The sequence below is a fragment of the Tupaia chinensis genome, unplaced genomic scaffold (genome assembly GCF_000334495.1).
Source record: "Tupaia chinensis unplaced genomic scaffold, TupChi_1.0 Scaffold143795_1, whole genome shotgun sequence".
Taxonomy (NCBI): domain Eukaryota; kingdom Metazoa; phylum Chordata; class Mammalia; order Scandentia; family Tupaiidae; genus Tupaia; species Tupaia belangeri.
Genome location: NW_006203645.1, coordinates 1 through 14886, shown reverse-complemented (window position 1 = coordinate 14886; position 14886 = coordinate 1). Strand labels below are relative to the sequence as shown.

Below are 14886 nucleotides of genomic sequence, written 5' to 3'. Positions count from 1 at the left end.
TCACCACATGGGATCAGTTTTTTCTGCATAGCCCCTAACTGCTGTGTCGTGGGGCTGTCTCAGTAGTCCAATTTTTAAGTTAAAATTTTCTGGCATTTTCCCACTATTGATTTATTTGTTTATGTATTTATTGCTTACTTTGTAGCAAATCGTGCCTGGCACTAGATGTCAAATTTGAGTATGATAGGAATCCAGAGATCCTTTGGAATAATCAATTCTGGTTGAAGATACTAACGATACAAAATTAAAATATATGAAAAAAAATGCTGTTATACGTAGGCATGCATGAGATGATTTGGGATTTCAGAAAATACACTTAAATTAGGGTGGTAGAGGAGGGGCCAGGTCATACAGAAACATTTATGCTATCTCAGGAGCTTGGCCTCTATTTTAAAGACTATGATAAGCCTTTATAGGATTTTAAGTAGCAGATCTATGCTCAGTTTGGAAGTCACTTTGGCGACCTTATGGAAAAATAGATGGGAAGACCCAAAGTTAGGAAACTGTGTATTAGACATAGGGAAGAGTCACTGTGGGGCCGAGGTAAGTAAATGGACTGCAGAGAGATAATAAGATGGTTGAATTCACAGGGATTGGGTATGAGACTGTGAGGGTTGCTGGAGGTTAGTGAGATGCAAAGTCAAGGAAGTCTCCTGGGTTTCTGGCTAAGGCAGAATCAAGTGGGAAATACATTGAGAAGACGGAAAAGGTTTGGGGAGGAATGATATACTCAGTTTAATGTGATTCGTCCAAGGTGCCTATGTGTATCCATTTCTGGGTGTCTAGCAGGCTGCTGAATATATTTTGGTTTAAGAACTCATGAGAGGAGATTGGCAGTGGGCCAGCAATAAAATGCATCTCTTGTGAGGCCAATGACCCATATAGGAAGGTTCTGGATTTGCATCCAGAGACCTCCCTGACTATTCTGGGCATCTATCTATGTGTCTGTGATCTGGGGCTGAATGGCATAGGGACTCTGTTAGGGGAGTAGTCTCTCGCTCCCTCTCTCTCTCTTTCTCTCTCTCTTGCTCATGGAAAGAATTATTTTTTTTTCCCTTAAAGGAACTCATGAGAGATGTGGATTTAAAACATACAGTTGAGAATCATTACATCTCCAGCATGCCTTTTCTAGTTATAACCTAGCAGTCCTTCCACCTCTATAGAAGAATTTCTTGATCCTGTTAACATTTCAGTGTCCCTCACTCTCTGGAATCTCATTCTCACTCCCACCAGCTACTGACTTATTTCTTTTCTTCGTAGAAAAACTCAGGAGATATCTTTAATCTGTCTCCAGATCCTCACTTCCCATTTCCCTGGAGCCCACCTCAATAAGCTTTTATCCCCAACACTCCACTGAGACTGTTCTTGTTAAATCTAGTAGTCAATTCTTAGTCTTAAATTACTTTTGAACAATCAGTTTCTTTTGACAAAACTGATCAGCCCCTGTGTTATATGTATTTTTCACTTGACTTCAAGGAGTGGTAGACTCTCCCATGGTTTTCGCCTGCTCTGCTGGACATTCCAGTCTTTTCGGTTGTTTCCTCCTTGGCTCTCTGATCTCTATGTTGTAGTGCTCCAGGGTTTGGTCCTAGTTCTCTTCTTTAGTGATTCCATCCATTCTCAGGGCTTTTTACGTGACATATGCTGATGACTCCTAATTTACATAAATCCCAGACCTGTCTCCTGAATTTGAGACTCATAGATCCATCTGCCTCCTTTACATTTCCACATGATGTCTGACACCTCGGTCTCAACAGGAGGAAAGCAGATCTGATCCGCTTCCCTCCCCTAAACCTGCTCCACCTGCACCTACCTCTCAGTTGATGCCAACTCCATCTTTTCAGTGCTGAGACTAAACATCTCTGCTGTATACAAGGGAATTTTCAAAAGAATTCATGGAGAAGTGTACTATTAAAAAACTATGATGAGTTTCAATTCTTTTTGCACCAAAACAAACTTGTGCTTGAACTTCATTTTCCTGTGAGCTTTTGGAAGCACTTGTGCATTGGACTTCTCTGGGAAATCCTGTTAGCCCTTCTCTTTCAGAGTATATCCATCATTTGATTACCATGCATTATTGCCATTGCTGTTCCTGGTCCAGGTCCACATTTTCTCTCTCTGGAATATTGTAGTAACCTCCTTGAATGTATCCTGCAGTCCATGTTCAACACAGCAGCCAGAGTAAGCTTTTTTACTTTACTTTTCTTTTTGGAGAGATTTTTTGCTATTGGGCGAGTATGCTCTCCAGAGAGACAGAGAGACACAAAGCGAGAAATTACCCCCCCGGGAGGATGGCCACACTGCAGTCCCTTCTCCTCCATTCTCCTCTCGGGATCTTGGGCATGCACGCATACGTGCCTGGTGTGAGTTTAAGCCACTGGGTCCGGGACGCGAACCACGGTTGACTACATGAGAGTTCAGCAACACAGCCATTATGCTAACTGTTGGTCCCCAGTTTAAAAACTCTTATTTTTAAAATAAGAGTTCATGTCATTCCTCTGCTAAAAACCTTCCAATGGCTCCTTCATCTTCCTACGTGCAGAAGGCCCTGCATGGTTTTTGGCTCTTTGGACTCTCTGTCTTGCTCCCAACCCCTATGCCTGCTCCACAATATACTAGCTGTTCCTGGATGTGCCACGCGTGGACGCTTCCACCGTAGGGAGTTTGCAAGGCTCTTCCTCTGCAGGTGTGCTCTCCTGCAGTTGTCTGCCTGGCTAACTCTCTCACCTCCTTTTCATCGTTACTCACACATGAGCTTCTTTTTTGTTTTTAAATAAATTTTTTAAACTTTATTTATTTATTTTAATTTGACCAGATAGAGACAGAGAGATAGTGAGAAAACAAGCCACCAGGACTCGAACCACAGTTGGCCCTGTGGGAGCCCAGTGCCCTTAACCACGATCCCACACATAAGCTCTTTTTTTTTTTTTGGAGAGGTTTTTGCTATAGGGCGCGTGTGCTCACCAGACAGACGGAAAGACAGAGAGACAGAAAGCGAGAAATCACTCCCCAGGGGGGATGGCCACGCCGCAATCCCTTCTCCTCCATTCTCCTCTTGGGATCTTGGGCACGCGCGCACACGCGTCCGGCGTGAGTTTTAAGCCACTGGGTCCGGTACGTGAACCGCGGTCGACTACGTGGGAGTCCAGCGACATAGCCATTACGCTAACTGCTGGTCCCCACACTTAAGCTCTTAATGAGGCCTTCCTCTACCACTTTATTTAAAATTGCAGTTTCTGGGGCCAGCAGGTGGTGGCTAAGGTGCTGGACTCCCAACGAGCTGACCACAGTTTGAGTTCTGGACCTAGTGGCTTGCTTTCTCGATCTGTCTCTCTTTGGTGAGTGCACAGGCCCTGTAGCCAAAAATTAAAAAAAAATAATAATAATAATAAATGCAATTAAATAAATAAACAAATGAAAATGCAGTACTTCCTTCCTGGGATTGTCCTGGCTACATGGCACCCGCAATTCCTGGAGCACCTTTCACCCTTCCTCTTTGTAGTACATAGTACGTTCTAACGTAACTATCTAGTTTTACTTGCTATGTTTATTGCCCCCTTCTCTCCTCCTAGAGGTTGAGCAGGCCATGGTCTGTCTCTTGTTCACTGATATATCCCAGATGCTCGCTACAGTACCTGGCACAGGGCAAAGTGCTCGGTAAATGTGTGACATGGGCTAGCGATCAGCACCTGAAGCCGTGGAGGTGAATGAGATGACCTGTGTGGGGTTTGTGTGGTGAAATGAATAGAGGGTGGAGGACTGAGTCCTTGGCTCTGCCTTTCACCAGTAACAGAAGGAATAACCTAGAAGTTAATACTCTAGCTATTTGGAGAGTATAGCCAAAAGTCATTTGCAGAAAATAATATCCAGAGAGAACTGCCTGGATGATAGATGACCTATACTATACATTCCTTTTGATATTCTGATTTTATCTTTGGATTAAGCTAAATGGTCAGAGAGCTGCTTAGCTAGGGCATTGTGATGGCTCCCTGTGGAACTGTTTTTATTTGACTGAATTTTGACTTTTGACCATTAGCTTACCGTGAAGGAATTATTTTAAAAATCCTGTGAGACTTCATTATATCATTGAGTTTACTGTATCTGTGCTTTTGGGGATGCTGTTCTCTGTATTAGAAGCTGCTGCCTTTAAATGAGGACCAGTGAGATAAAGTTCCCTTGAGATTAATAACAGGAGCAACTGTGCTTCTTCTGAACAACTTGATTGATTTCATTTTATGAAGATTGCATTTTGTGTCAACAATCTTACCACTTTCTCTCTTTCTCTTCTTTGTATAATCCATTGGTTTTTAGTATATCCACACAGTGGTGCAGTTCTTACCACAGTCAATTTTAGTACATTTTCATTACCCCAAGAAGAAATCCCATACCCTTTAGCTGTTATTTCCACATCTCCCAATTCTCCCACCCTGAGGCAACCACTAATCTATTTTCTGTCTCTATGGCTTAATTTATTCTGAACATTTCATATAAACTGAATCATGTAGTCTTCTGTGTCTAGCTTCTTTCACTTACCATATTTTTAAGGTTCATACATGTTAGAATGTGTACTGGTACTTCATTTTGTGTGTTTGTGACTGAATAATATTACAGTGTATGTATAATACCACATATTTTTAATCTGTTCATCATCTGTTCATGCAACTGCAGTTTTTCTTTCTACATTTCAGCTATTATGAATAATTTGCTGCTGTGAATAATTCTTTGCAAGTCTTTTTAATTTTTATTAAAGTTGATTTATTCCAAGAGGGTGGGGGCAACAGAGAGAAAGGCACCCCTAGCAAGTGCTTCATAACATGATCCACCCCCAGCCATCCCAGATCACAGGCACCAATACCTGTTGTGAACAGAGGGGTTCTGGGATCCAAACTAGGGGCCTTCTCATATGGATCTTTTTGATATAGTACTGTGCCACTCTCGGGTTCCTGTTTGCAAGGACATACAGCTGGTTTAATTTCACTTAGGTAAATGCATAGGGGTGGAGTTATTAAGCCAAATAGTAACTCTGTGTTTAACTTCTTTTAATTAAAGAATTATTTTATTTAACTTTATTTATTTATTTTAATTTGACCAGAGAGGGATAGAGTGAGAGAGAGAGAGGGACAGAAAGTGAGAAAGTCTGGGACTTGAACCTCAGTAGGCCATGTGGGAGTCCAGTGCCCTTAACCACCATGCCACCTGCCAGCCTCCTGTGTTTAATGTTTTGAGGAACTGCCATGATGTTTTTCAAAATGGCTGCAGCATTTTATATTCCTTTTATTATCTTCGTCAACACTTGTAATTATCTGACTTTGATTTAGGCTTCCTAGTTAGTGGGTGTGACATCTTACTGTGATGTTGATTTGCATTAACATGATGACCAATGATTTTGAGCATTTTTTCATGTGCTCATTGGCCATTTGTATATCTTCTTAGGAGAAATATTTTTGTTTTTGCTTGTTTTGAGAGGTTTTTGCTATAAAGCATGTGTGCTAGCCAGAAAGAGAGAGACAGAGAAGCAGAAAGCGAGAAATCACCCCCTGGGGGGGATGGCCACACCACAATCCCTTCTCCTCCATTCTCCTCTCGGGATCTTGGGCACACACGCACACGCTCCCGGCGTGAATTTAAGCCACTGGGTCCAGGACTCGAACCATTGTCGACTACATGGGAGTCTAGTGACATAGCCATTAAGCCAACTGCCAGTCCTGAGGAGAAATGTTTTTAAATATACTTTGCTTGTTTTTAAATCTTGTCTTTTTGTTTTTTGGTTATTGAGTTGTAGTAGTATTTTTTTTTTCCCTCTTCTTGATACAAGTCTCTATCAGATATATATAGATATATAGTAATTTGAAAAAAACTTTGTGGGTCAGTTCTGTAGCCTAGTGATTAAGGGATCCTAGATCTCAGGTGACCAATTGCCATTTGAGTTCTGGCCCTGGTGTCTTAGAAAACATTCCGAGTGTCTGTGTATGCCCCAACCCCCAACAGGAGAAATGGAGAAGGGATTTTTGGTGTGACTGTGCCTCACTGGGGGATGCTTTCTTCTGCCTCTCTCTTTGGTGAGCACATGTGCCCTCTGGCAATAAAAAGAGAAAACGTTTCTTCCATTTCGTGGATTATCTTCACTTTTTCAACGGTATTCATAAGTATAGAAGATTTTAATTTTTATTTAGTCTTATTTTTTTTGTTGTTGTTGCTTTTACTTTTAGTGTCTTATCTAAGGAATTATGGTCTAGTCTAAGGTCATGAAGATTTACTCATATATTTTTTGTCTCTTTAAAGTTTAACTTTTTAAAAAAATTGAGGAATAATTCTATATATGTATTATGTACAACATGATGTTTTGAATATGTGTACATTGTAGAATAGTTAATTAACATATACATACTTCACATGGTTATTTTTGTGGTGAGAACACTTAAACTCTACTCTTAGCATTTTCTAAGAATATATTATTATTAACTACAGTTATAAAATAAAATAGATTTCTTGAGCTTAACCTTCCCATCTAACTGAAATTTTCTATCTTTTTTTTTTGGAGAGATTTTCACTGTAGGGCGTGTGCGCTCGCCAGACAGACAGAGAGAGACATAGAGACAGAAAGCGAGAAATCACCCCCCAGGGGGGATGGTCACGCCACAATCCCTTCTCCTCCATTCTCCTCTCAGGATCTTGGGCACGCACGCACACGCGCCCGGCGTGAGTTTTAAGCCACCGGGTCCGGGACACGAACCACGGTCGACTATGTGGGAATCCAGCGACATAGCCATTACGCTAACTGCTGGTTCCCAAATTTTCTATCTTTTGACCAATATATTCTCAGCTCTTTTTCTCACCGTTGCTGTGGCGCCTGATAACCACCATTCTATTCTCTACTTCTATGAGGTTAACTTTTAAAATAGTATTTGTCTTTGTGAGCCTGCTGTATTTCACTTAATGTAGTGTCTTTGTTGTTTTCATATGTCCACGTTGTTTCAAATAAACATGGCCGAGTAGTATTCCGTTGTATACACACATTGCATTTTTTTTATCCATTTATCTGATGATGGACACTTAGGCTGATTCCATATCTTGGCTATTGTGAATAGCTACAATAAATTTGGGAGTATAGATAAATCTCATGTATACTGGTTTTATTTCCTCTGGATATATACCTACTGGTGGGATTACTGGATCATATGGTAATTCTGTTATTAAGTCTTTGAGAGACTATACTGTTTTTCCATTGTGGCTATATCCTGCGTTTTTTTCTAAAAGTGTTATAGTCTTAGCTCTCTCTCTTTTTTAACTTTAAATCGCCACAGTTGCACATATTTCCCAGAGAGAGAGGCAGAGAGGTGTGAGGGAGTGAGAGAAAGCACCCCTTAATGGGTCATAGTCATGCTATAGTTCCTTCTCCTCCATTTGTCCATCCTGCTGGAATTTTGATCATGCACACACATGTTCCCAGCATGTTTCTCAAGCCATCAGGGTCAAAATTCGAACCATGGTTGGCCATGTGGGATCTATGTTCCTTAACCACTGGACCACAGGAGGGGTCAGTTTTAGCTCTTATGTTTAGCTTTAGGATTTGAGTTGATTTTTGTATGTGATATGAGGAAGAGGTCCAGCTTCATTCCTTTGCCTGTGAGTATATAACTGTCCCAGCAATGTCTGTTGAAGATCCTTTTCTTTCCTCATTGAATTATCTTAGCACTCTTGTCAAAAACCACTTGGCCATAAGTGTGTGGGTTCGTTTCTGGGCTCTCGGTTCTATTCTGTGATCTATATAATCAGCCTCACTCCTTGTTCGTTTCATCTGCCACGATGGTTAGTGTGAAACCTGCTGGGCAGGTGTCTCTAGGAACCTCAGAGACAGTTGAGAGCTCTTATCACCTCTGGCTTTTCCTGGCCCCCTTCACCCAGATTTCTTTATTATTGTTGTTATGTGTGGTTTTATGATAAGCCACCTCAAATCCTTTCTGTAATAAGGTGTGGGACATTCAGGAATACATACACATTACACTTCCAGTTTTTTAATCAGTTCCACCTGAAGGCTGTTTAATTTATACATTTCACTTCTGTCAGCTTAAAAATACGAATTTACTGATAAGTATCTTAAATGTTTTTTTCATGTCAAATTATTATCATCAGCCGATGTTGCCGCCTTTTATTTACTTGTAATTGAAATTCAGTTAATTTCTAAGATTAGCACCTACTTGACTGTTTCCCTTCATTTCTGTCATTAATAACTTTTTTCATCTCCTCCTGCATCTTAAATGTTTATATTTTATACTCTGAAAGTGTCTTGAATATAATTTAGCACTATATTCAGAGAACCATTAGTGCTGATAGTTGTTCAGTCTCATTTCAGAATAGAAATGTTTATGTCTGTTCTTTCTCATGTCTAGCCTAAGGAATAACACTAAATAAACAAAAGCACATATTCACCAAGATGTTTATTATACCTAATTTATAATTGGAAGATATTGAAATAACTGCTGTGTCTTAGAATGGGCAATAGATACATTAGTTATGTTATTGTCACTGAATGGAAAATCATATTTATTTTGAAATGTTGATAATAAAGACTACTTAGCAGCTTTCAGATCAGTGTGATTCACATAGGTAAAGGGAGCACTATGTAAACTAGGCATTTCAAAAAGAGAAGGGAAATACACAAATGGCAAAAAAATTTTTGAGATACTGGAAAAACAAAAGTGCCTGATTTTCTACTGCTATTAATTTTATCTTTTTTTGGGGTATCTTTTAATTTAAAACCTACAAATATTGAAATTTATAACTCTCATAGGAATTTTTTTTTTTCCTTTTCAGATGTGAATCTGGTTACACTGGACAGCACTGTGAAAAGACAGACTTTAGTATTCTCTATGTAGTGCCAAGCAGGCAGAAGCTCACTCATGTTCTCATTGCAGCAATTATTGGAGCTGTACAGATCGCCATTATAGTAGCAATTGTAATGTGCATAACAAGGTAGGTAATAATGTAGGAGGTCTTGGCTTTAATTTATCTTCTCAGGCCAGCAGGCGGCATGGTGGTTAAGGCACTGAAATTCCCACATGGTCGACTGCGGTTCGAGTCCTGGACCTGGCGGCTTGCTCTCTCTCTCTCTCTCTCTCTCTCTCTGTCTTTCTCTGGCAAAACTCATGCAAAGAAAAATAAACAAATAAATAAAATAATTTCTTAAAAACAAAAGCAGACAAAACTTGAAGCACACTCCAAATGGTAGGTGCTTTAAGTCCACATTATCTATTAAGAAAATCCTAGCATCAGTTCCCTGAGGTTTCTATGTGGGTATGACCTATCCTGTCTTTTTCTTCAGAATGTGGCCAAGAACTTATTCCTAGGACTAGAGGTATATAGAGGGTCTTCGTAAGTTTATGGAAAATGTGTGTTATGAAGAAACTGTGCATAGATTTCAAAAGGTTTTGCACCAAAGTAAAGTCATACTTTAATTCCATTTTTCTATGAATTTTTTTTAATTGCCAGAGGATGTACGTACTTGAGAGACAGAGAGAGAGAGAGAAAGCATCCCCTAGTGGGGCATGGTCACTCACAGTCCTTTTTTTCCTTCCATTTCAAGCCATCAGGGCCAGAACTTGAATTATGGTCAGATATGTGGGATCCAACTTCCCATGCACAATCGCTATGCTACAGGGCTGGCCCTCTGTGAGTTTTTGTTGTTGTTTTTGAGATTTTTGCTATAGGGTGTGTGTGCTTGTGGAAGAGACAGAGAAACAGAAAGTGAGAAATCACTCCCCTCCCCCCCCAGGGGGATGGCTATGCCTTAATCCCTTCTCCTCCACTCTAGGGTTTTTGGACGGGTGGGCATGCAGATGCACCTGGCATGAGTTTCAAGCCTTTGGGTCCAGCACTCAAACTGTGGTTGATGATGTGGTATTTTAGCACCTTAACCCCCATACCACCTGCTGGCCCTGTCTGTGAGTTTTATGAAGTCCTCTCAGGTCTGGGCTGCAGGCAGAGGGAGCACAAGAAAGGACAATGGCATAAAGGAATTAGAGACTTAGAACAGTGTACTACTATCTTTGAGTACTGCATTCAGGATAGTAGTGGTAGTAGGATAAGTTCTAGAATGATCTGAACATGCTCAGAAGAGCCATACAGAGAATTTTTAAGTCCTGCAGAACTACAGAGTGTTTTATGCCTCTAAGAATACACTTTACATTGTATATAAAGAACAGAAAATAGAAAGGTTGAAGTCAGAGACTAAAGATTAACTTCTTTCCCCTTTTTTTGGAGAAGATTTTGCTATAGGGCATGTGCGCTCACCAGAAAGACAGAGAGAGAGAGAGACAAAGAGACAAAGTGAGAATTCACCCCACAGTGGGATGGCCACGCCCTAATCCCTTCTCCTCCACTATCCTCTTGGGATCTCGGGCACATACGCACATGCACCTGGTGTGAATTTAAGCCACCGGGTCCAGGATTCAAACCTAGTCAACTACATGGGAGTCCAGCAACTTAGCCATTTTGCCAACTGATGGTCTTTCTTTCTTTCTTTTAAGAGAGATTTTTGCTCTAGGGCATGTGTGCTCACCAGAGAGAGAGAGAGAAACAGAGAGATAGAGAGTGAGAAAAAAAAGTGAGAAATCAACCCCCATGGGGGATGGCCACACCACAATCCCTTCTCCTCTTGGGATTTTGAGCATGTATTCACATGCGTCCACTGTGAGTTTTAAGCCACCAGGTCCAGGATTCAGACTACAGTTGACTATGTGGGAGTCCAGTGAGTAAGCATTATGCAATCTTCTGATTCCAACTACTTTTTTTTTTATTATATCATCTTAACATTACTTCATTTTTCTGGATTACAGTGATAAGTAATAACTTTAAAGTTCCTTGTCATGGGGGGCAGCAGGGAGTGTGGTGGTTAAGATACTAGACTCCCACGTGGCCGACCACAGTTCAAGCCCTGGACTTAGTGGCCTGAAAAATCTTCCTGGTACATGTATGTACATATCCAAAATCCCAAGAGGAGAATGGAGGAGAAGGAATTGCATTCTGGCCATCCTCCCTAGGCATTGACTTCTCACTTTCTCTCTCTCTGTCTCTGTCTCTCTCCAGTGAACACATGTGTCCTATAGCAAAAACCTTAAACTTCTCTATCATGAATAAAATCACTTATTAAAAATTAAAGAACTTATTTGAAGTACAACTGTCATAAAGATTGTGCTTTACAAACTGATTGGAAATAAATAAGTCAGACTGAACTGGATCTGAGAAAATTCAAGTTCATTTGTCTTTGTGCTTCCCAGCCTCCTGTCATTTTTTCTTGCCTTTCTCTTCCTTTTTTTTTTTTTTTTTTTTGAGAGGTTTTTGCTATAGGATGCATGCGCTCACTGGAAAGACAGAGAGAGAGAGACAGAGACAGCGAGAAATCTCCCACCAGGAGGATGGCCACGCCACAATCCCTTCTCCATTCTCCTCTTGGTATCTTGGGCACGCACGCACATGTGTCCGGCATGAGTTGAAGCCACCAGGTCTGGGACTCAAACCGTGGTCGACTCCATGGGAGTCCAGCGACACAGCCATTGTGCTAACTGCTGGTACCTCTTCCTATTTTCTTTAAAGTTTAGTTTGCAAGTTCCATCCTACAGTATTCTGGACAGAGGAGTGGAGCTTATCAAATACAAATATTGGCAGGCCATAATGGATTTATGGCCCTTCTATCCAAGGTCTGGATAGAAGCCAGACCTTCAGTAGTCTCGGCCATCTGGAGTTGAAATGATAAATGTAGAAATGATGAAAAATGTTCCCTAAGTAACAGATATTTTTCATAAAATTTAGGCACTAAAATCAGTATACTTTATTCCACAGAACAGATGATCTGCCCTTAGGCAAGACTGCTGAGTATAAAACTGGGCAGTAGATCAAAGTTAGGGACATAGTGATATAACAAATAAGAGAAGAAGGGAAAAACATTTTAACAGTAAGGCCATTTAATAAAGCCTCAGAGGTTAAATAGTTTGCCTGTGGTCATCCAGCTATTAAATAGGAGTGCCCAGATTTGGATTCAGTGCTGATTCCCAAATCACTTCTTTTTCTTCTGAACCATGAAGAGGAGGCTCCATGTTGAGTCATCTTGGGAACTGTCTAGTATGATCATCGCAAAGAAGCAAGCTACAAACTAGACTTTATAGCAGTTTAGGAGTTTTGAGCAGGGAAGGAATTTGATAGAAACCATTATGTTAGAACATTAATCTGCAAAATTCACTGGAGTAGGGGAAATGTTTACTGGGAGGATGACATTTAGGATGTTATTGGAGTAAAGCAGAAGTGGGTTAATGAATTATTTGGAAGACCAAAGAATGAAATAAAGTTAAGGGAAGATTTTTGAGGCTGAGTGATAGACTGGGAAACAACTTTGCATTTAAACCCTTCCTTTAGAGGAGCAAGGACACTGAAGACCTGGGATGGGAAGAACCTTGCTCAAGGTCATAGCGCTAGTTGAGCCTTTTTTATACCTCCTAATCCAGCCTTTACCCAACTCTGCGCTTCTGTTCTTGGTGTGCCGTATTCCTCTCAACTACTAAAATAAAACTAACTGGCAGGTCGTTTTTAAGTTGGCATCCTCTGAATCCATTTGCTGTCTTCATAGCCACTCACAGCATATTTTTAACTGTGACTATGTTTTTACTACCCACTGTCTCCATGACTGAAGGCTCGACTTATTGAATTTATCACAGTTTTTGTCCTTGGGGCCTGTTTTTTTTTTTTTTTTTCCCTACTGTACTATTTCTGTCTCTAGAATGTTTTGCTGGCTTGGATTTAGAATATTATAATTGTGTTCTTGGACTTATCTCCATTGAATTTTAAGGAATGCTTCTCCCACACAGTCCATTATGGGACAGCTGTTCACTTATCCCCTGGTGGCTGTTAAATGTGAGGAATCTCCCTTTAAAACAATGCTCCTACTGACCTACTTATCAAGACCACATGAGTCAGATTTTCTTCTTTGCTGTTTAGAATCTTCTTTTATGCTTTTAGGCCCATAGAATGACAAATTGGCAGGGACCATGAACATCATGGCTTCAGGAATTTAGAACCTTTCCAAGGTCATAGTGAGTTAGTAATGGTTAAAAATGGTCACTTGATTTCTCAACCAATTTTCTCACTTATGAAATGGAGATGATTCTAGCTCTGTCTGCCTCAGTATACTTTTAAGAGGGTTAGTGAGATGAAATTGGTGAAAACTGTACATGAAATTAATGTGTTATCATCAAGGCTTTTAAGTCAAAGCAAAGTAGTACTTTTTATTTATTTATTTTTTAAGGCCTTTGCTGTAGAATGTGTGGGCTCACTAGAGAGAGAGAGAGAGAGAGAGAGAGACTGACAGTGAGAGGGAAAGTGAGAAAAATCACACCACAGGGGTATAGCCATCTCCCTCCCCCCTCCCCCCGCCGGAGGTTGGGGGATAGCGCACACATGCAGTTTTCAAGGCACCAGGTCTGGGACTTGAACTTTCCCATGTGGAAGTCATGTGGGAATCCAGTGCCTTTAGCACTCTTCCACCTGGTGGCTCAAAGTAGTACTCTCTTAAATTGAATAAAACCCATGCAATGTTAGTGTAGGAGCACTCATTATTACAAGTTTTATTTCCATTAAGTTATAAATTCCTTTTCTAGCAGAGATTTTAGAGGTTAATTTGACTCCTAATTTAATTATTTTACATATTAGGAAAATCGGGTTACACAGCTAGTTATTAGCAGAGCCCAAACTCAGAATGACCAGAATTCATCCCAGCCCTATTCTCTACATTGTGTACCACAGCACCTGTGTGTAGGATGAACTGTCATGTTTACAAGCTAGTGGGTAGGCACAAGAGGAGTTACAACACAATGAAATCCACGTCAATGGAGAATACTTAATGCAAAATGAGAGCAGAGTCTAGGAATGCCCAGCATCCTCAGCATGGCAGTTCCTTACGGGAGTCTGTGATTTGCTCCAACAGGATGTGAGAATTACTTCTTTTGAGTCATTGTACAAAGTTACCATTTCTTAGGTGTTCATATCTGAGGTTAATAAGCACACGCCTTCCTGATTTTTGTGTTCATCCAGACTGTTCTTGTTATGTCAGGGGTGTCATTGTTTAGGGAAAGTACAGAGGCCAAGGTCCTTTCTGTTGTCATGTAGTTTATCAGTCATTGTGGCGGGGGAGTTGCCAGGCCATGGAGAGGGAGGGGATTTCTCTCAGGGATACATGCGCAGTAGCGTAGATAACCAAGAGTGAGTTTCATTGTGTTTGTGCTTAAATCACAAATCAAATCCTCCAAGCTCCCAGTTTTTAGACAAGATAGCAGCCTGTTATTGTGTTCACCCTCATCTTGACCTACACCAAACAGCATTTTGTTTCCCTTTCATGTATTTGCATGCAATGTAACTTTATATGTGAAATACATATTACTTTCCAAACATTTGAAATATCCTAAACAAAATGACCAAAATGATGTTTTTCTTTCTTTTTTAATGCAACAGAAAATGTCCCAAAAACAACAGAGGACGTCGACAGAAGCAAAACCTAGGTCACTTTACTTCAGATACGTCATCCAGAATGGTTTAAACTGATGACTTTTATATGTACACTGACCATGTGATATACATTTATTATGTCTTTTTTTAAAGAATGGAAATATTTATTTCAGAGGCCTTATTTTTGGACATTTTTAGTGTAGTACTGTTGGCTCGTATTTAGAATATTCAGCTACAACAGCTTTGGACTGTTTAGTAGTCTTTGTTTTGTTTTTAAATACAGAAATTGGTTTCATGAATTTGTACCACATGGTATTCTAAGACTTGTTCTTTACCCATGGAATGTAATATTTTTGCAAAGATGGACCACTTCACAAATGGTTATAAAGTCATACC

General features: G+C 40.3%; 1 protein-coding gene across 1 annotated transcript in view; it reads left to right on the top strand.

The window, feature by feature from the left end:
* Positions 1–14635, top strand: part of TMEFF1 (transmembrane protein with EGF like and two follistatin like domains 1) — a 227572-nt gene extending 212937 nt beyond the window's left edge. The window contains 2 exon segments of the mRNA XM_006172345.2: positions 8815–8973; positions 14497–14635. Of these exon segments, the coding sequence (XP_006172407.1) occupies positions 8815–8973; positions 14497–14581 (244 nt within the window). The 3' untranslated portion in view covers positions 14582–14635.
* The last annotated feature ends 251 nt before the right edge of the window (positions 14636–14886 follow it).